Source organism: Tuber melanosporum, assembly GCF_000151645.1.
Source record: "Tuber melanosporum whole genome shotgun sequence assembly, scaffold_143, strain Mel28".
NCBI classification, from domain to species: domain Eukaryota; kingdom Fungi; phylum Ascomycota; class Pezizomycetes; order Pezizales; family Tuberaceae; genus Tuber; species Tuber melanosporum.
Window position 1 is genome coordinate 240,793 of NW_003298801.1, and position 18,944 is coordinate 259,736.

General features: G+C 49.1%; 4 protein-coding genes; 1 reads left to right on the forward strand and 3 right to left on the reverse strand.

Annotated features, from left to right (window-relative positions):
* Nucleotides 1-1,619: 1,619 nt before the first annotated feature.
* On the reverse strand, nucleotides 1,620-5,366 carry GSTUM_00002741001 (uncharacterized protein; the record flags this gene model as incomplete). XM_002836399.2 has 6 exons in its annotated part: nucleotides 1,620-2,094; nucleotides 2,171-2,508; nucleotides 2,559-3,143; nucleotides 3,192-3,458; nucleotides 3,543-3,817; nucleotides 3,926-5,366. 6 exons carry the CDS (start codon nucleotides 5,364-5,366, stop codon nucleotides 1,878-1,880), a joined length of 3,123 nt encoding a protein of 1,040 aa, XP_002836445.1. The 3' UTR covers nucleotides 1,620-1,877.
* Nucleotides 5,367-5,410: 44 nt separating this feature from the next.
* GSTUM_00002742001 (uncharacterized protein) lies at nucleotides 5,411-6,813 on the reverse strand (the record flags this gene model as incomplete). XM_002836400.2 has 4 exons in its annotated part: nucleotides 6,139-6,813; nucleotides 5,849-6,008; nucleotides 5,757-5,797; nucleotides 5,411-5,725 (listed from the first exon to the last, which is right to left on the reverse strand). Exons 1-4 carry the CDS (start codon nucleotides 6,196-6,198, stop codon nucleotides 5,411-5,413), a joined length of 576 nt encoding a protein of 191 aa, XP_002836446.1. The 5' UTR covers nucleotides 6,199-6,813.
* A 4,921-nt stretch (nucleotides 6,814-11,734) lies between these two features.
* Nucleotides 11,735-16,890, forward strand: GSTUM_00002743001 (uncharacterized protein; the record flags this gene model as incomplete). XM_002836401.2 has 6 exons in its annotated part: nucleotides 11,735-12,028; nucleotides 12,131-12,437; nucleotides 12,516-12,584; nucleotides 12,639-12,909; nucleotides 12,959-13,841; nucleotides 13,938-16,890. 6 exons carry the CDS (start codon nucleotides 11,735-11,737, stop codon nucleotides 16,596-16,598), a joined length of 4,485 nt encoding a protein of 1,494 aa, XP_002836447.1. The 3' UTR covers nucleotides 16,599-16,890.
* Nucleotides 16,891-16,965: 75 nt separating this feature from the next.
* On the reverse strand, nucleotides 16,966-17,286 carry GSTUM_00002744001 (uncharacterized protein; the record flags this gene model as incomplete). XM_002836402.2 has 1 exon in its annotated part: nucleotides 16,966-17,286. The coding sequence occupies exon 1, from the start codon at nucleotides 17,080-17,082 to the stop codon at nucleotides 16,966-16,968; it is 117 nt and encodes a 38-aa protein (XP_002836448.1). The 5' UTR covers nucleotides 17,083-17,286.
* Between the last annotated feature and the right edge of the window lie 1,658 nt (nucleotides 17,287-18,944).

Consider the following 18,944-nt stretch of genomic DNA (forward strand, 5'->3'; position numbering starts at 1 on the left):
TTTCATACTGTTCTGTAATGGCTTTTGGTTTATTTTCCTACAAATAGCGTTATTCTTGGAATTGGCTTTTCGGTTGAATTTGATATCACGTGAGCAAATTAACTACAATCTTCTGCCAAGACCCTTGGTTCTAGCTACCATATTAGGAAGGCCGTGAATCTGCATGTCTCATCCGTCCATGGGATAGGCATCTCCGGACATTTGCCCACATCCAAATATTTCTATTAACCATTCCGCAAAATATTTACCGACCTCAGTCATATGCCGAAAGCCCGGGGCAGCCTCACCCCGACCTGACCTCACGCGAGCGCTGAGAAAGCAAGCTCAACTCCCCACTATATTCCTCCCTCCCTCTCCTACACGCCGGATCCAGCAACAGTATATCCCCCTCGCTCGAAGATCAGGTATGCATACCACCGCAGCCTCATTGCGGCCAAACTTGAGCCATTATAAGTAAGAAGGAAAGGGACCAGGCCTCGGGCAAACCAGAACTGTTTAATATGGTGTCTGGTGCTCCGGTGCACCATAGTCAGGTGCCGTGTTTCTCTAATATATACCCTAGGCGGCCATTAACTCACCCTGGTTGCTGACATTCGAGGTTTCTGAATTGTATATCGTCTGTCGTGGAGATAATTGTTCTCCCCACTCATCTAACCATGGATGGAGGAATGCCTTTCATGACCCTTGCCTCCTGTCCGGATCACTCAATCCAAAAGCCCTGCTACTTAACAACGTGATCCCCACCAGAATTTTGTTCCCACAGCACGGCAGATCACCCCGTCCCCTCCTCCCCACACACAACCCTTTGGTCCTCATCACGAACCATCACTCATGATCGTTGATTGTGTGCCCGTCAAAGTGAATGCACGAGGAGGTATGGCACTATCTGTGTTCGTTTATTTATTTATTTATTTATTTATTTTCAAAATGCGCCTCTTACCACTCCCGCTTCACCAAGGAATGTAAGTTAATCCATAGAGCCACTGAGGAATTGCTTCTAAGCGGGTTTCTGCAGAGTTTTCCTCGGAAAACTTCCTTCTTGTTGGGCCGGTTCGTCATTGGATTTTGGTCGTAGGGAGGATCGATTTCAGAGGCCCGGCACCGTGGCACAAACAAGCACTCAAGTATCTCGCCTTGAGACCGATGACAGTACAGTACCATAAAGTACGAGTACAGGTGAGGGGTTGATGGATAATAAATGATCTAAACCGCACAATTAGACGATTGAAAAAAGCAAGGAAAAGGCGAAAACAAAGGGAAGCCTCTCTTTTTTTTCCCATGTCCTGATTTTTCCTATGATACTTGTACTTTTATTATAGTTTCCATATTGTCTTCGCGAGGTCAAATATAGCACGGTAGAGTAAGCCTGGTTTAGCCACTAAACACCCAAAGAAAACTCCGTCACCTCACTGTAACAGCTCCTATGCAAGCTCACGATCAGCAAAGAATATTTCATCGCACCCAACCTCATCCATCACCACTTTCATCCATCAATTCATCTATCAAATAACTTTAGGCCACTGCCACATACGATACCCGCAAAATTGTCATGACAAATGCTAACAAGGAAAAATAGAAGAATCAATCAATATATCGAGCAAGCACAAAAAACCTAAGGAAAATAAAAAATCCCCCATTAAGTAACTATAAGAAAGAAAGCACCAAACTCCCGTCCAGCTCCCCCTCCCTAATTACTCAACTAATCTAGAATACACACCTTCCCCCCCCCTCGCCTCAAAAAGCACCGTCCCAATCGATCAAGGAACCAACCAACGGATAAAGCCTCGGTCAATTGATGCCCACGTTAAAAAGCTATTACGATTATGACTAACAAAGCTGGTGAAACGGAAAAAAGCCAAGTTATATAGACTGCGACCCTAAATCCCGCCTTTGGAATCACAATTGTAAAGACTGATATGGTTGTCTCCAGCGCCGGAGCAGGCTACCATCATCCGGTGAGGGTGGAAAGCGAGTCCGGTCACGGGATTGCTGCGGTTCTGGTGTAGGAAGCTGCTGTAGGGCTTTATTGTTGAGAGTGGGAGGTCCTTGGGAGTAGAGGTATTCCAGAGTTTCACATCATGCCAGGTTGAGCCACTACCGATGGATTATTAGCCTTCATAAAAGCAGGAAAATAACGGACAGGGGTAAGGAATTTGTGGGGTTATTATACGTTGCAATGATAGGAGCATGCTCATGAACACTCAAGCTTCTCATTCCCTTTGTATGTGCGAGGAATCCCCTAACCGGATTATCCATGCGGATATCCCAGAGCTTGACCTCGCCCGTTGCACTTCCAGATACCAACTCACGCATGCCACCTCGTTGCATGTGCGCTTTTACAATCCAGGCTTTGTGTTGTTTCCAAACCTTCACCATCGAGTCTCGAGGCGCCAGACGGCGATCATATATCCTGACTGCTCCATCACCGAAGCCAGCTACAAAGATGTTGCCAGCAACCTGTTCAGATGTCAAGCTGGTAATGCAGGACCCGGAGCGTGCGGGGATATCCTACGCCCGTGGTCAGTATATTCCTGATAAAATAAAGGGGGAATACTTACACTCATGCACATCTCCCTCGGTGCGTCCCAGACTCTGATAACCCTCACATCTCCTCCGACGAGCATTGTCCCCCTTCCCTGCTGCCATTCAGCAACCAACCCAGAGCTTCTCCTAGAAGGCAACAGATCGGTAAGAGCTCTCCAGCTAGAGACCAGCTCGACTTCACCGTCATTCTCATAATTCCGGTAAATACGAACGACACCCTCCCCGCTACCAGTCATCAATAGAGCAACATCGTCCTCATTAAGAAACTTAATCTCAGTGATCTTTGTGCCGGTAGGATTGCCATTCGAAAAATGGTTGGTTTTCACACCCTTTGCCCAGTCCCATACCGATACACTATCCTTTTCATCCACAGCTATGAGATGGCTCTCGAACTGATGAAACAGCAACCTCATAGGAAGGCTCCCGTTGTTGAAAACACCCTTATTATGATCCCATCTTGAAGCGCTCGCCCGCTCCTTTTGAGTCTGTGTGTCGATGATAATCCTGTCATTTCGCGTTCTACGCCACAAACGCTGGTTATAATCAACACTGCCCGGCTCGTCGGCCTCATTCGGTTTCATTTGAGGCTCGCGGAAGTACTGCTCAAGGTTAGCTAGGCTTAGGATGTATCGTCACGGATAACAGACCTCAATAGACCATTCCATAAACTGGCTTTTAAGCGGAATACTAGGAATCTTGTCAACTCCTTTAGCATGAAAATTACGAGTAATCGGTTCCTTGGCAGTGCGATAGCTTGTGGACGAGCTCTGTGGGTCGTTCGCGTCTGGGGGTCTATTCCATTCAGGGCTTCTCTCTGCGCTCCCATTAGCTAACCAGCTCCCCTTCAATGTCTTCGGTGTTGCGGGCGCAGAATTAGTAGGTGTCGTCTCTCCACTGGCATATCCCAAAGCCATCTGCTTCAAGCTGGCTGCAATGCTCGCTGATCTTCGCAAAGAGGTAGTAAAGTACCCTTCGACCTTGGTCGGCGCAGGCGACACGGGACGCTTGCTCTCGGGCATCGAATTGGTGGGCAAAGTAAGGTTGAAGCTACGCAGATTGGCGCGGGAAATCTCCTCAATGACATCCTGGGCATACTGGCCAAGTGGGCTCTGCAAAAGTGCGAGGTGGACATAATCAACAACAATCTGGGCAGCCTGACCAATCTCTGGGAACGGATCGACGGAGAACATGAGCAACGCTTGCCATATTGCTGAGAAAATGGTATTAGGCGAAATAGCGCCGAGAGTATCCTTCTTTTTAGCTGAACCATTTGCTCCCTCAGCCCCCAACGCTCCAGGTCCAGAGGACACCCTACAATGATGTCTCTCAGTTGGCTGGGTACTCGGCCTCAATCCCTCAGCCGTCTGCGTTCGCGCAACACCAGTAAGATCGTCCCTCTCTTGGACCATCTGCTCGAATGCCGCAACCAAGAACTTTCCTTCATTCCTCTTGACAAACATACTGAGGAATATTACCAACTCCTTTCTAACCATATTACTTCCATCGGCTGTCATTATCAAGAGCGACCCCGCAACATCCTGCTCAATCTTTGCAACCTCCTCGCTCATCTCCGGGATCCCTAAGAAACTTGTGAGTGCATACAATACCGCCGCCCGGACCTCCGGAACGTTGTCCGTAGCAAGTTCACAAAGTCTTAAGTGTGCACCCTCCCTGATGCCTTGCCACTTGGCCTCGGCAAAGTCGTGCCAAAGTTGTGACAAGCAGAGACATGCCCACTGCCTCAACAATGGATTCTCGTCTCCAAGGTGGGCAAGACATGCGCCCATAACATTCGGAGGCATGCAGACCACCTGGCCCTGGTGAAATCCTCTGCAGAACATGGCGAGAATAAAAGCACACATAGCGCGATGTTCACTTGCGTTTCCGACAGGGATTCCAGAGGCTGGACTGAGGATCTGGATGAAGTAGCTGTACCCATTATCCTTCAACAAATCCGCCTGGCAGGAAGCATCGACGGCCAATATCCTCGCCCAAATAAACACCATCACGGGCTTCAATTCCTGCGCCGCCGACTGCAAAAGCTTAAGCACGTAGGGGAAAATACCAATGCTCAATGCCAGATTCACAGCCCAGGGACCCAAATCGAGGAATTTACTGAGCAAAATGAGTGCTCTAAGACGATGCACCTGACTAAGCAAAACTTGAAGCACAATTGGAAGCTGATCTGGAGGCTTTCTATCAATCGCGCCCTGAGAAAGATAAACCTCGAAGGCTGTGAGCTGCTCAGTGAAGAATCCAGAATGTTGATATTCGTATGCGGGGCCACCATCAGTAGCTCTATTCAACGCCGGTAACTGCGCCAGCACCATTTCGACCGCCAAATCCCACGACTGCCATAACGGGTGATGGTGTGTCTCTGGTAGGGGGGGTGAGGAGATCGGATGGCATTGGTGAACCCTCATAATCCTCTGACTTAGCAAAAAATTCCTAAACAACGCTGCCACCATCAAGTCCTGTCTAAAGAGTTTCTTAAACAAGGGCCGAGGAAGGGTGTTCCAAGCAATGGTATCAGTGATAGCAGTGAAAATCCAATTGAGCTCGCCGAGTGGCGTTCTACGCTCCTGGAGACGGCCAGGAATCTTCATCGCCTGTTCGACTGTCAAATTTGAAGGCAATGGGTTCTGAAGCACGAAAAAACGAATCGCTATCTCGATCGGGGTCGTCAAGCAGCAAGTGAACAGGTCCGCCGGTAAATCCGGATTCATAGGCAGCGTCTCCTTACTTCCACAGGCAGCCAACTGTATACAATCGCTATACGACGTGGTAACTAGAGCATTCGGGTCCTTGGCCCGTAGCTCCATGTTCTCCTGCTCATGCTTCTCAATGAACCGATTGAAGTTGGCAACTATATTCCCAGCATCACTGCAGTCATAGACAAACAGACTTGGCGCACCGAGCCAGCTCTGCAGATCGTATAGCGAAATGGGAATGTATTGAGTAAAAGTCTTGTTAAACACCCAGATTTCGCCGCTGGACGTTGGCTTCGGCACTCCATGGCCGTTGTAATGGAAAAGGATCCGTTCATCCTTAGCATTGCGACGTAACGAGCAGCAAAACTTCTTGGTATCTTCGACAGAGGGATCAAGGTATTGCTTATACCTCGTTCGAATGCTAAGCGTCTCGTATTGTTGCTGTAAATTCTTCCCAATCTGCTCCAATGCTTTGGCGGCAGGGTGAGCAGTGGTATCTACCCAACATTCTAATTTCGCACACGGATTTGTCTTGACGACATCTGCCCCAACATTAGCAGAGGCGGCGAGCCGCAGAAATAGGGAAAACATACCCGGGGGATCCACCCCGATATTCAGGCACAAGACCAGCGCGGCGGAAACAGTCTTCAGTCGGTCTCTCATTCTCCACTCTTGCAATGGAAAGGTTTGTGTCTCTTCCTTAGGATTTCCACCTGTCTCATGACGTTTGTCGGTGTAGTACATGTAAAAAACCTAGTTCCCACCATGTCAGAAGAGAAAAGAAAGAAAAAACACACCACCTCAAACATTACCAGAAGAACAAGGTAAGAAGAGAAGGGAGGAATGAGTGAATGAATGAATGAATCCAAAAAGAGAACCAAACCTGTTCCAACACAGCAAGGTAGGCCTCGGAATTATATTCCTCCGCAAAACCATGCCTCATACCCTCCTCGTGATCATGAACCTCCTCGTCCGGACTCTCCGCGCCAGAATTATCCGCAGAACCAGCGGGCGTGAGGAGGCCAGAAACCTTATTGGTGGTGGAAATATTGGGAGGAGGCTTCCTACGGGGGTTAGTTCTGCTAACCGACCGCGGCGAATTCGGGTTCGGGGAAGTGATAGTAGCAGCGTCAGCAGCGGCAACCGCAACATTCAAGGTCTGTCTCAGCAACTCGGCGGAGGAAGACTCGCCAACCAGATTGACCGAGGAGGAGGTCGAGGAGGAAGAATTCTGACGGGAGATGGCTGTGGTAGGAGTGGATGGACCATTCGCCGGATACAGTTGATGGTGGGATGGAGAATCATGGGTCCGTTGTGTGTGGTGTTGTGTGTGGTGGTGTGGGTGTGGGTGTGTAGCATTGCCATTGACACGGTGACTGGTGGTATTATGTGATGTAGCCAAAGGGTTAGTTGAATTTGCGGTGACAAATGTATTGTTGCTGTTGATGTTATCTTCTCTTGTGATGTGTATCTTTGTGTTGGTACCATTCGTGTGGCTGGGGATCGCGCCGTCAACCATCATGTATCCGTTCGGGGACGCAGAGGTTGTTGTTCGTGATGATTGTGGTGGCCCGACAGTGTTCATGTTAGTGGATTGAGAAGATTTAGAATGAAGAGCGCGTGACTGCACGTGATGACCACTAGTGGGACCAGCGGTATTAGGTGAAGCGGAGGCGGAAGGGAGTTGCGGTTGCGGTTGGCCTGGAAGAGGTGGTTGAGAGCGGTGCCGAGAGGGGTCTGGAGTGAAGTGAACGGCCGTCATTTTTTTTTTTTTTTTTTTAATTCTTTTCTGTCGGTTTTCCTTTTTTCCTCTTTGGAGATGAGAGAGAGGAGAGGAGCCTGGTTATGTCAAGACTGAGAACGAGCAGAGCCCCACTATATCCTCAAACATTAGGAGAGGGTGAGAATTTTGGGTGTGGAAGAGGAGGGGGAGAGTTGGGGGTAAAAACAAAAAAACAGTTTGATCTATCGTCAATCTGGTGCCGATGGATGATGGGCTGGACCGCAGCCTGGAGTTGCCGATTAAGTATGACGAGGCTGAGGTGAACACTAAGAAAGAGTATATTCAAGCCTTGACTGGATAAGGATAATATTATTATTATTATGGTACTGTACTGTACCAGTACGGTACGGATACCAGAGCATCTCATACAAACTTCACACCGGTATATCACAGATGTATCATGCCTCGTCCAAGAACTCGTACCCCCAACAATGTTATCGCATCACGGGTATCACAGGATAATACTTGTATACTGGTAACCTACCGATAAAGTTATCTCTACGGCCATCCACCCCGTGGTCATCTTAAGCAGCCTACTTGTATATACATAAGGTCCGCCGATGGCTCCGAGGCTGAGAGCACCGTTCCCTCCACGTGAACCGATTCCTTCGACATAATATTTATTATGCACGGTAAACCCAGATTACCCCAATGCGCCGGGTTATTAGCCTCCATTCACCTATATCATACCCAAGGCAACCACTCTCCTCCTCCTCCTCCTCTCCTCACTCGTATTCCCTCTCCCTCTCTCCCTCTCCCTCTTTCTTCGATGGTGATACCGGTATTGACCTTGATGTGTTGGCAGCGATGATAACCGATCATTTGACCATCCATCCACCCTCCCCCCCTCCCATGAGCCTCAACCTACATTCGGCCAATGATTACGATACGATACCGGTACTTGTGCTCGCGCAGCGTTCGTACAGTACGGTACGATACGATACGGACCCAAAATCTCGCCTCCGCACCCGCCCGTCATATGCTTCTTTTTTTTTCCCCCTCCCCCTCTGTTCTGGAAAGCTTGCCCGTTTTTGTATCTCCTAGCCGGTGGGTTAATAACGGTGAATGACAATGATGATGATAATACTCGTATGGTAATGGTGGTATTGCGAACTGATATACCGGTACTGTAGCACCGGTATACGATGTGTGTCATGATAAGTCAAGTACCGAGCGCATTGATCAATCGATGCCATGGGCGGTTTCAGGTATTCGTGGGAGGTAGAGTGGTTACTGTAAAAGCTTACTCATGGTGCATGCAGTACTTGCACAGGTAGGTAAATTACCATAGAGATGAAGGTTGAGGGCTGCTGCATGTCAGCGCACGGGTATGGCACTCAATAGCTATGATACTTGTACTTGTACCTTCCCAAGCCTGCCTCGCCCCCCCTCTGAGAGTTGTCGATAATCTTCATTTCACCTTTCGCAATTGCGCACATCGCATTGTGCCACAAGTTGGGAGGGCGCTTAAGACGGATGTACCGTACTGTATATCGCCGTCAGCCTGTCTGACCGACCCATGGATATTAAAGAAACCCGCCCCGCACTGCCCAGATTGACATATTTATTTGCGGTAACCATTCATTTACGAGTATTGCAGCCTGGTATTCTATGTGTACCTCTCGGAAACCCGCATATGGAAAGCTACCCTCGTGATGTGGCTGTTGTGCTATAGAGCACATACAGTCTAACCTATCGGGAGTGTGCAGTACCACAACTTGTAGGGTAAATTATCATACAGCACTGACACAGCACAGCAGTAGGGGTATTCAAAGTTGAAAAAGTGAAAAGAAAAAAAACTTGGCGTATGATATTATACTTCACTGTCCCATGTAAGCTTGGCACATCAGGAAACAGTTCACCTACTATCATAATAATTATAACTCCAGTAAATGTGAGTTTTCAGTAACAGAATACATAAAGAGTATTGAATTTTGTGAACAGGTACAATCTTGATAGCAACTAAACTATACATGTTTCTAGTCAGGAGGTAAAAGGTATGAAGGCATATATGTAGTGCCGGGACAGTACACTAATGCAGGTTCAGGTATCAACTCGTTTCTACTCCCATACCGAAGCTTTTTTTCAACCTCGAATATCCCTAGTGCTTGTACCCTACCGTACTGTACTATGTTTGGCTTTCACCTTGATGTGAGAGCTGACGCTGAAGCTTCAGCAGCAATCACAACTTCTGGTTCGCCACAGTTCCCCCTTAGTTTTCTCTCTCTCTCTCACTTTTTTTTTTTTAATCCTTCTCCAGCATTACTGCCAGCTGCTAGAGCTGCTGTAGCTGGGATACAGCACCGTGGGACCCGAGCGGCCGAATTCCAATCGGCTTCCGTTTAGAAATAATATCACCGAGCATGGGGATACCCAAGCCCCACCACACCAGCCCTAATCACAACAGAGACTTCCATTCCATCCCCACCCACCGAAACACTACGATGCCGGTATGATACCGCAGCAAAGTCATGGCTCAAGAGGCGGTGGCGGTGACATTTTTTGCTTTTTTCATCTCAACGTTCCGCCACAGAGAGCTTCGTTTTGTGGGTATCGTGGGTGCGGTACAGCTCCCGGCCGCACACTCATACCGGTACCAATACAATATCATACAGTATCATACCCCTCCTTCAGCATGCCCACTCACCCACCACCCCCTTCCCTATGGTCCTTCCGTACCGGTAGATGGCTGGCTGACTGGCGGGTGCGAAAGTGTGGGCCTGGCAAAGTAAACAAGACAGGACAATAACATGACAAACAAAAAGCCCCCCTTCCCCAGAGCCCCTACCGCCCCGAATATAGATTTTGACACTCAGAGGACTAACATTATTAATGTGACGGCGGAGCGGATGGAATTTAAGTAATGTGGCCCCGAACCCTCTCTTCTCCCCCGAAGGTAACGGAAGAGGGATTTGCAAAATCATGGTCGGGGCGGCCACGACCTGCGTCCCGCAAACTTGCTGTCTTGAAGTGGATTCACGATCCCGGTACTGTACAGTACTCCACTTACTTCACTTCAATTCGATTCCAAGAACGAACTCTTCGGTACCCCCGGAAACTTCAAACCAAAGTACTCGTAAACCAAAGTAAACCAATATCCCTCCCCCATCTCAATCCCGTCCATCCATTCATTCATTCACCCTAATGCCATCTCTCTCTTACATGCCAATACCGGTAGGGTATAGCTACACCGCACAACCCACCGTTGCCATAGCATCGCTCTGACGGCGAGTGACCCATCGTACTTGTACCGGTACCCATTGTACCTCGCAACCACCATTGGGAAGGGAGGGAGGCAAGCAACCGAACCAGTGTTTCCAAAACAGTTCCAATCTAGCCAACCAACAAACCATCCCTTTCCCTTTCGCAACCATGGTACCCTACCTAACTAACCGATTCCCTTCGCCCTAACATAGCTGCTTTCTACATCATAGTTCCTTCTTCCCCTCCTATTTACAGTGTCATAACACCGGTATCATACAGCATAATCTGTGGGTTGCTCTGATATCTCTCTCCTTCTCTCCTCCCTTCTTTCCTCCTTCCTTCCTTCTCGTTTTTATTTAGCCCGCTAGATAATATTATTATAAAGTGCCGGGGCTTTCCCTGTCCTTTTGTACCACCGGCAGGACGAGCCTCCCCCTCTCCCTTCCCTTCTAATCCCCCCCCTTCACTTCACTTCACCTCACTACCTCCCCCCTTTGAGAGGTGCCGTGCGGTACCGTAATCCAAGCCCACAGTAACAGAATCGTAGAAGGGGAAGTGTTACATTGCATTTACATTTGCATTTTTTATTTATTTACCCCATTTCGCCCTAGCTTACATGCGCCCAAAGCATCTTCTCGTCTCTGTGTTCGTGTGCCCTGATCTTCCTTTCTTTTTTTACCTTTTTTTAAGCTTCCTCTATCTTATTCATACCCCCCCCCCCTGCTGCCACCAAGCGGAGGGAAGTCAATCTAAGTTACTGGCTTGCCGTACTTAGGGGCTCAACTTTCTTGTCCTTGCGTTTCAAACCTTTTTTTTCTTCTCCTTCCCTCTTCCTCTTCCTCTTCCTTTCCTTTTCCTTTTCACGATACAAACAAACTACGGTTACGCTTAATTTCTTCCTTCCCTCTCCTTTCCCTTGTCCTTCCACTCAGCTACCCACCACCTGGCCTGGCTAAAACGGGTTCACGATACGCTCACCACTACACACCGCAACCAGGGCAACGCCTCAAGACCGTCTTACTGATTGATTTGATTTATTGCGCTTGGAGCCATTCGTTTTATCCGCTCGCTCGCCCACACACCCGCACCCTCCTGTGGCACCTTTCACGTCATTTACGAAGAAAGGGAATCTGAAAAGAAACTTGTGCTTTCTCGTTCGTTCGTTCGTTTCTACTTCGAAGGGTTTGGGTTTGTTTTCTGTTGCAACTGCGCTTCACCCATCCGTGTGTTCCCCCCACAAACGAATTAAGCTCCGATAGACCAAGGAGCGTGACCGACCCCATCCATCCCCTTAACCTTTTTTCTAACCATACAATACCCTACCTTCTTTCCCTTCCCATACGCCCCCCCTGCGATACGATAACTCTGCGACCTGTGTCTCCAACAGTCAGCCAGCCAGCGGGCCTTGGATAGCAGAGGTAGGTAGCAGGAGCTGTACCAGCACCAACCACAACAACAATAGTAACAAAGCTTTAACGAAACATTTTAGATCATGGCTTTTCTGTTCGGAAAGAAAAAGGGTGCACACGGTCATCGAGAAGGAACTCCTAACGGTCCGATACCTCCTACTGCGCCCGGTGCTCTCGGCAACGGTGCCCCGGGTGGTCCTGGCGGTCCAACACCCTCAAGCTCCGTCAATAACTCTCTCAATAGCCTTGCCGGGAGTATCGGCGCGACGTCGAGTCCAGACCAACGTCCGGTCGGGGCTCCGGGAGGTCCTCCAAGACTTCAACAAGCCTTACAACCGGGCCCTTTAGAAAATCAGGCGCCGGGCCCTCAGCAGAACGTTCAGTCATCTCAAGTACGGGTGGTCTCCCCTCCCCTTCCCTCTCAATACCCACCGAAACATTCCAAAGATTGCGCATGAACTAATATTTGGAAATAACAGCAATCGCCTTCGGGAGTAAACCCTGCAAACGTCGCTCTATATCCATGGTCGCAACGGCGATTAACACTCTCATCATCGCATCCGTCACCGTTTCCACGCTACGGTCATGCAGCTAACGGTGTTGCCGGGAAGGATGGTGATATATATATTATGGGGGGTCTGATTCGCTCGCAGACTGTGCGTGGGGATTTATGGATGATAGAAGGAGGTGGGACTCAGCTAGCTGCGTACCCCGTAATGACCACAAGTGAAGGCCCAGGGCCCCGTGTCGGTCATGCCAGTTTATTAGTAGGAAATGCATTTATCGGTTCGTTCTCTTTCGGTCGTGTCATTTGCCGAGGAATTGCACGAATTGAACTTACTGACAAGTCTTGGGTAATCTTAGTATTTGGGGGCGACACAAAATTGGATCCGCAAGATGTTCTTGATGAGACTCTCTATCTATTAAATACCTGTATGCGATGACCCCAGTTCTTACTACCTACGTCGTCGACTGATTAAATCGTAGCAACTCGCCAATGGTCTCGTGCGAACCCAAATGGCCCAAGGCCCGCGGGAAGATATGGTCATACCCTAAATATACTGGGCTCAAAGTTGTACATCTTCGGGGGTCAAGTCGATGGATTCTTCTTCAACGACCTAGTCGCCTTCGATCTGAACACATTGCAGAGCGCCGGATCTGGATGGGAAGTTCTAGTGCCAGCCAGGGAAGCAGGAGCTGATATGCCGGCAAGCCGAACGAACCACACGATTGTTACCTGGGCAGATAAACTCTACTTGTATGCGTCTCCTTTTGTCGATGTTTGATTCAAGCTGACCATGAGCTAGGTTTGGGGGAACAAATGGTTTAGCATGGTTTAATGACGTTTGGTCCTACGACCCCCGATCCAATTCATGGAGTCAGCTCGACTGTATTGGCTACATTCCTTCACCCCGAGAAGGACATGCAGCAGCGCTTGTGGGAGACGTGATGTATATTTTTGGCGGTCGGACATCGGAGGGGGAGGACCTAGGCGATTTGGCAGCATTCAGGATTTCTTCACGGAGATGGTACACCTTCCAGAACATGGGGCCATCACCATCGCGGCGCTCGGGGCATTCCATGACAACTTGTGGACAAAAAATTATTGTGCTTGGTGGAGAGCCTAGTATGCCTTCAAGAAACCAGGAGGAGCTTCAGTTCATCTATGTTCTCGACACAGCGAAAATAAGATATCCTACCGACCACCAACAAGGAAGCCCTACAGATAGGAATCATGCGCCCACTGATAAGAGAATTCAGGGGCTAAGGAATGGATCGGTAGATGGACCAGGACCCGGTCCGGGCGACCCGAGAAGTCGGGGCGCGAAACAAGGCCCAAGGGAGAGTGTTACAACTTCTGGATCGCCCGGCTCAACCGGATCAACGCCACTTGCAAGTAATAATACCTCTGGCAGCAGCGTAAACTCCCGGTTACCACGGGCATCCATATCGCAGGCCCCCGTGGGACCCCCGCCGACTCAACAGGCTCCAGCACCAAAGGCAAACGGCGTCCCTCCGGGTCCACGAAGTAGGACCCCCACTGGATCATCGGGTTTATCTATGAATATCAATAATAACAAGCCCAAGGACAACGCTTCCTCCATACAACCTCAACCCCGCGATGGCTCTGCTGGTGCAGTTAATGGAAGAACTCCTACAGCGCAACAACGGAAGGGGTCTACAGATGTTGTCTCAGGTACTGCACCAGCTCCGCAGGAGAGATCGAGATCTCGACAGCAGGCGCCGACGGGCCAGCCTCAGGGCCCACAAGGGCAGCAACAGCAGAACACTGATAAAGATCGCTCCCCATCATCACCAGCCCCCAATCAATATCCGAGCTCTCAACTGAACAATCTTGCCAATGGTAACTCAGCGGTTATGAGCCCTCATAACCCATCCGGCACATCAGCCCCCGGGGGCGTACCCGCCGTGACAGAGAGCGGCGACCCGCCTACGAAGGCGCTAGAGAAAAAGGGCTCCACCTCGGGTCAAGAAATGGAGCGACTCAAACACCAAAACGATTGGTATTCCTCAGAGCTTGCACTCGCTAGAAGGGCGGGATACACACCTCAGACGAATGGAAGCGCCATCCTAGACGAACGAGCAAATGAATCATTAGCAGAAGATGACAGACCTTTCATTGAAGCTATGCTAGTGCTTAAGGGCGAGCTTTCTAGGGTACAGGGTTCGGTGGATACTCAAGCCGGTTTGGCTGCCAAACGTATCCAGGACATAGAACGCCAGCGAGATGTCGCTGTTCAGGAGGCAGTTTATGCGAAAGCAAAGTTGGCAGCCTTAGGTGGCAACAACGCTACGCCTACTGGCGACAAATCTGCGGTAGACATTGCCAACATGGATGCTGAAAAGATGGCCGATATGAGCCGGAAACTCGCGTCATCACTAGCAGCTCAGGCGGAACTGAGCGCCAAAGTTGAAGTTTTAGCTGCCGAGATCACTGCGGAGAGAAAGGCCCGCCATCTCGCCGACGAGACTGCAGCTGTTGCACAGAGCCGTGTGACCGAATTGGATGATTTTAGAAACCGCGCAGCATCAGAGATGGAGAGCCTTCGGGCAGAGCTACTTGGTGCTGAGCGAGCTTTTAGAGATGAAGCCACTTCGCGCACTGAGGCTACCGCAGAGGCCAAGCTTTTAAGAATTGACCAGGAAGAACTTTCAATGAAGCTTAAAGAAGCCTTGGAGGACAACAGTGGTTACCAAGGTTTAATGGGCGAATTGAGGAAAGCTATGGAGGCGAGCAGTGAGAGGAGCACCACACTGGCAAGACAACTTGAGGAGGAGCGAATGGTCAAAGAGGGTTTGGAGAGAAAGCTAGCTCAGGTCAAGAGCGAGTATGAGGAAAAGGTTGCGGATCTCACAAGCGCCAATACACGGCTAAGAGACACGGAGGAGCTTTTGGAGAAGTATGCTGAAGAGGCCAGAGCTGCAAGTGCAGCAATGGCTGCCGGGCTTCAGAAGGTGTCCGAGAGGGAAATCATGGGCGGTACTGGTGCGGCCGATGAACGTGTTAGAGTTCTCCAAGAGCAAGTCGCATCTGCCAATAGCCTACTTGCGAAGAGTAAAACTCAAGCCGATGAGACAGGCGAAAATCTCGCACAAGCGATGCAGAGAGTTGCGGGTTTGGAGTTCCAACAAGGCCAGGCCAGCAAAGACGCAATTGCTCTTCGCAGACGGATGGCAGAAGTTCTCGACGAAGTTCGACGACTAAAACAAGAAAATGCGGAGAGCAGCGCTCGTCTACTTGACCGCCAGCTGGAGGTCGACTCCATTACGACCAAACACAACGCTCTCAAGGAAATCCTTGCCGAGCGCTCGAGTATGGCCGGCTATGACAAGCGTCGTTCCCACAGCCTTCAAAGCCCCAGTCCTTCCGGAACCGCGACACCCGAGCAGATCAACCGTCTTCGTGAGCTCGAGACTCGTCTAGAGGAGAGTCTCCGTGCCCATCGCGAGACCAAGTCGACGGCGGAGATGCAGGCACAAGAGGTCGAGAAGCACTTCCGTGAGAAGCTTGAACAACTCGAAAATGATTATCAGTCTGCCGTACACTACGTCAAAGGCACCGAGAAACTCCTGAAGCGTATGAAGGATGAGCTTGCCAAAAACAAGTCTCAGAATGCCAGACTCCACCTCGAGCTCGAAGAGGCCCAGAGAAAGAACAGCGAACGCTCGAGACAGGGATCTATTTCCGATATCGGAGCCGAGAGCTGGGAGAGCGAACGAGCTTCGCTCAAGAAGGAGATCGACGATCTCCGAACAAAGGTCAGAGAATCCGCCACCGCCCTCGACAAGCAAATCCGTGAATCCAAGGAAACCCTCGACACCCTCCGAGAAGAGCGTGACCAGTTCAGGATCGGCCACAACCAACTCCAACTCCAGCTCATGGACGTCTCCCAGCAACTCGGCGAAACGAGGCAAATTGTTGAGAAGCTCGAGATTGAAAACAACCAGCTGGAACGGCGAGCCCAGGACGCGGAGGAGAGGGTCTCCTTTCTGCTCGATCGTGTGGAAGATTCAGTGGACGCCTACCGTCGTAGCACACGCTTGGAAGGCGCCAATGGATCCATTGAAACGGGGTCTGCCAGAAGCAGCTTTTATGGAGCCGGACCCGACGCAAGAAACAGCGTTGCCTTAGATTTATTCGCTACGGAATTAGATGCTCTCCGCACCCGTTGGGAGAACACCAACAAGAACTACAGGCTCAGCAGCACCTTCGACTTTGAGAAGACGCCCACTTCCACCGAAGGTGGGGAACTGTCGAACAGTCTTGCCATCTGGCGACAAAAGTTGCAGCAAGAGGAGAGCGATGCCGCAAAGAGGAGCGACAGCAGAGGAGATGAGGCGAGGAGTCCGGTTTCAAGGTCTCAGCAGCAGCTGAATCACTTGCAAGCTCAGCAGCAGCCAGTGATAGCGGGTGGTGTGATATAATGACGTTTTGTTCCTTTTTTGCATTCCCTTTTTTCACGAGTATATACTCCCTGGCTGGAACTAATGATTGCGCGGGGTGGTTAACGGTTGTCGAATTGGGGTGAGAGAATTAAACTATTTGGGGTCTCGTTTTTTATTTTATTTTTCCTTTCTATTTCCGTGAGAGTCTTTTGTTTGCTCTTCGATTGGGATTAAATTCTTACATTTCATTTCAAATTTTTTTTCATTTTTTTCATTTTTTCCTCTTGGTGTTGAGTGGAGAATCTCTAGTTTCTTCCTTTCATTACTTTTTTTTTATCTTCCCAATTAGATACCTTCTTATTAACCTTTACTTTAGCTTCTCTCTTCTCTTCTCTTTTTATCACTGTTATACTTTTCTCCTCCTACCTATTAGCCATAATCTCCGCGAGATATCAGATATCCATCTTTCTACCAAAAATTTCGAACCTGTTATCCTACTCCATTCCATCTCCCCTGCTTTCATGGGGCCTCTCTTCTTGAATCCAAACTGTAATTTTCTATTTCATGGAGTGGTTTGCTTTGAGGACGGCGCGCGGTGTATATACGCATTTCATGCTATATGCAATAATTGTGTTGAATTTGCTAGTGATTGGTATTGTATTGTATTGTATTGTTTGGCTATTGCGTTTTCTGGGTTTAGAAAAATGAGATTTGTCAAAAAAAAAAATTTCCTTCTCCCCCTTAGATTTTGCCGGATTGTGACATTCCGAATTATATTTTCCCCCAGCATAATTACGACATTGCCGTGTTCTAGGAACCCTTATCACGTGACTCGGTTAACCGCTCATTGCCGGCAATATTGTTCGTACTAGTACATATGCGCAAGCATCCCAGGCTGTCTGTGATCCATACCAGTACTCGAGTAATCACAGCTGGTAGGTCCCTTCCAGCGCTCGTGCGGTGTCACAGGCTGTGGAGCCCTGGAGCCGGATACGGTAACGCCAGCTGAGGGAATCCTGCAGATCGAACCCCCAGCTCAACTCTCCTGCGAAGGACGGTTCGCCGGGGCCATGTTGTGAGGTATCATACCGGTATGATAAATTTTAGTAGAACGATTCATAGGTGGTCTTAGGATTAGGAGGGCTACCCCTTTATTTATCATACCATAACTCTCCAATACTCTTCAGTGCTGATTTCCCTAACCTCAAACTTTCAAGGAATCAGCCCCTCCCCACACCGTCCAAAAAAAAAAAAAAAAAAACATTGATGATAACCATGGAGGACGAGTGATCGACAGTGATCACGTATCATGCCTGAGATCGACTACAGGGTATTTACAGTACTGGTATACCGCAGGGCGTGCCTGCCCTGCGTCAGCTCGGATCATAAAGTTAAATTCTACTCACCGTGGAAAGGCGTGAGTTGGGTGGGGTCTGAAACGCTAGTAGACGGCCGGTTAGTTATCATGCCTTAGTACCGGTACCGGTATGATACTCGTACAGTCTATATATCATGATATATATAGAACTCAGCTTTGTGATCCTGGTATGGTGGGGCTGGTTTGGTTAAGCCTATTTCGATCGCTCGCTAGTTACGCTCTACTCGTGTAGGAAGGGGTCGCTCTATGAGTTAGGGTATTCTGCTGTGGGTACTATAGTTACATTGGTTTGAACATGGTGCTTCCGCTCGCGTTGACCGATGGAGAGGGCGGAGAGAACTGACGCCAGGAGCGAGTTTACACTGCAAAGTGTTTGAATAAATAAATGAAACACGCTTTGTTGATTGGAATTTGGCTTGCTTGCATACGTGATGTTCCGACTATTGTTATAGGGGGGTTTTTTTTTTTTTTTGAGGGATGGAATGGGTCTGATATATTGTCGGATATATTTTGTTTTTAAAGCTTGACGAGAGCATTTGTTTGTGTGTGTACAGTACTAGTATCATACAGTTCGGAGGTGAATTTCCTGGATATTTGACAGGAAGCTTGAAATATACATGGTACTTGTGCTTTGCTTTCTTCAACATCACACGTTCTCATCGACTGAGTGAATGGAAGACGAGACCTATTTTGTCTGTAATGTCGGGGAGACGTTCTCAATGACGAAGGGGAGCATTAACGAGGAGCTCCGGCTGTGTATAAAGGATACGTACTATAGTGACAGTGTGCAGTCTACAGGAGTGATGGAACGACAGATTTATCGTGGGAGTTAACGTCGGAGTAATAACTTATGCTTTGACTTCACTTGGGTATGGTATGATATCATATGATATCATACCGTGTAGAATCTAAGGATGGGTGCTCTGGAGATCTCACTTGCAGTCAACATCTCGAAAAGTGTCGGCATGTATCATTCCCCATTGGCATCGTGCCATCCTCTACCGGTA